Source organism: Oncorhynchus keta, chromosome 34 (assembly GCF_023373465.1).
Source record: "Oncorhynchus keta strain PuntledgeMale-10-30-2019 chromosome 34, Oket_V2, whole genome shotgun sequence".
Lineage (NCBI taxonomy): Eukaryota > Metazoa > Chordata > Actinopteri > Salmoniformes > Salmonidae > Oncorhynchus > Oncorhynchus keta.
Genome location: NC_068454.1, coordinates 31,307,951 through 31,310,560, shown reverse-complemented (window position 1 = coordinate 31,310,560; position 2,610 = coordinate 31,307,951). Strand labels below are relative to the sequence as shown.

Below are 2,610 nucleotides of genomic sequence, written 5' to 3'. Positions count from 1 at the left end.
ATCCCATCAGCGACTATTAAATTCTGACTCGATATTGACTATTGGGATGAAAAGTTCAGTCATTATAGCTTCTACAACTTCAGACTTGCACGATGTGACAACACAGTTGCAAAACGAGACAGTTCCTGAACATGATGCTAAAGACAAAATAAAATCACAATTTTTTTTCTTTTAGATCGAACAATACTAGATGCCAAAAGAAACCAAGAAATATTCCATGATAGCAGACTGCTTGAAAGCAATCCATATAATGCATTTAGGGGATAGGCTGGGAGAGTTGGCCTTTAGAACTTTCACATCACAGTTCTGGCAATTCTTTGATACGGAGCCATTGCATTGGTACAAAGGGAAATTAAACTTGAACAAACCATTTAGCTGATATGCAAATCAGGCTAATTTGCTTAACAAAGGCTTTCCTTTGTCGGCACATTCTGCATTTCGATATAAACCTCAGCAGTACAGCTGGTGAGTGGGAGGTGAGCAATAACAATACAAAATGGGGAAGGTAAGAAGAAGTCTTTAGATGATATAGATAATATCATAGAATATATGTCAAATGTGAATGAGAAACTGCTCGACAGAAAAAGTGCTTATACTTTGTTATGTTAATCTGCCTTGATTTGACTACTGACTTTGATTTGATTTTTTGTCACTTCTGTAACTTCAAGCAGCATTGTAGGTATTGCAGCTTGGCAGAGGAGCAATCATTACAGCCACATATTGGAAGAAGTACTGTATAAAAGGTATGGCTTGTATCTTACCAGGCTTTTCTGTCTCTATCTCTCTTCCAGATTGTATTCTTTGAGGATAAGAATTTCCAAGGTGGTAGTTATGAATGCAGCAGTGACAGCCCAGACCTGCACTCCTTCTTCAGCCGCTGTAACTCTATCAGGGTGGAGAGCGGCTGCTGGGTTCTGTACGAGCGCCCCAGCTATGCAGGCTACCAGTACATCCTGACCCCTGGGGAGTACCCTGACCACCAGCAGTGGATGGGCTTCAACGACAGCATCAGATCCTGTCGATCTATCAAAAACGTAAGCCTACCTACCAAAAGTACAAACTGTAAGCCTAGTTTGAAGATGGGACTGACAAGTCTGACGTTTATTTGTGTTAGTAGATAGATACTGACAACTTGAGGCAAGAAGTTCATAATCATTGCTCAAAGTCCCCAGGAAACAGTTTATTGATTTGCATTACTTCTAGCATTTATTTTGCTTTTTGACAGATGTTTTCTCGATCTTAAATGTACCCATTTTACATCAGACAGACATCACTAACTTGTTTTTATTTATTTTATGCTTGTATATTTGGGTTTTGGCAATTAGGATGTTAAAATGTGTCTGACCAGATTTGGATGCAGGGCAATGCCCAGCTTGAATGGAATGCCCCAGGGTGCACCAACCAGGCAATGATCAGTCAAAAGCCAACAGACAATAAGGATAGATAAAAGGCTCATGTTTTGGCAGCAGTTTGCCTCATGTCCAGGCCCATCTACATCAGTTGTTGAAGGAAACCAGGACAACAGCCAATAAACCAATTTAAAGAGGCATCCCACATTTCTAATATCATTTTTTGCATACTAGATGAATGACAATTCAAATAATTAACACGATTACTTTAATATGATTAATTAAGGATACTGGCATTTATATATTTTTGGTTGTATTTATTTTGCAGGTCTATGGAAATTCCTACAAGATCAGATGCTATGACAGGCCAGATTTTGCTGGCCATATGGCAGAGTGGAGTGAGGACTGCCCATTGGTCCACGAAGCATTCAAGTTCCATGAGTTCCACTCTGCTGTGGTGATGGACGGTGCCTGGGCATTCTACGAGCTGCCCAACTACAGGGGGCGCCAGTACTTCCTGGAGCGCAAAGAGTACCATAACTTCACGGACTGGGGCGCCACCTCCCCTGTCGTGGGCTCCTTCCGCAGGATCACAGAGTTCTAGAACCTTACAACCTCTAGAGTTCTAGAGCCCTACGATGACCCCTTTCCCAGAAACCTCTCTGCAGTGCCTTATGACACCCACCTCTGTGTGAGAGTGTTGCAGTCTAACAAATAAAACTCTGTCTGATTCCCACATACCCCATTGTCTTCATTAATTTGACATGGGAATCACCGGGCACAAATACTGTATGTCAACACCAGTAGATCTACTCACACTGTTTCTTTAGTCATCTTTGCAACCATATCAACAACACTAAAATAGAATGGAACAGAATACAATACAATCCTGTATTGCCTTCCAAGGAACAAAGTCTTTACACAATCCTATAGAAGAAACTCATACAAATGAACACACAAACAGTTTGTAACACGATACAGTGTCACACAATAAAAAGCCAGTTAAACACGTACAGTCTAAGGGGCAGCGTTACATTCCGTAAAGACAACCCTAGATGTCATCGCTCAACAGAAAAGGGAACTAACAAAGTAGTCACTTTGACAACCAAATCAAAACAGAAAGTGTTTCAGACAGGTTCTGAAAGAAACCCATGAGGGTGTCCACTGAATGTTGGCAAAGCAACTAGAAAGGGACCTAAAAGACAACCCCTATGGATGCCCACTTGAATTCCTCATAAATTCCTCATAAAAGACCAAATAA

General features: G+C 41.0%; 1 protein-coding gene across 1 annotated transcript; it reads left to right on the top strand.

Moving 5' to 3' along the window:
• The first annotated feature begins 449 nt into the window (after positions 1–449).
• On the top strand, positions 450–2,087 carry LOC118366946 (gamma-crystallin M2-like). The gene is made up of 3 exons (XM_035749810.2): positions 450–505; positions 792–1,034; positions 1,678–2,087. Exons 1-3 carry the CDS (start codon positions 497–499, stop codon positions 1,951–1,953), a joined length of 528 nt encoding a protein of 175 aa, XP_035605703.1. The 5' UTR covers positions 450–496; the 3' UTR covers positions 1,954–2,087.
• The last annotated feature ends 523 nt before the right edge of the window (positions 2,088–2,610 follow it).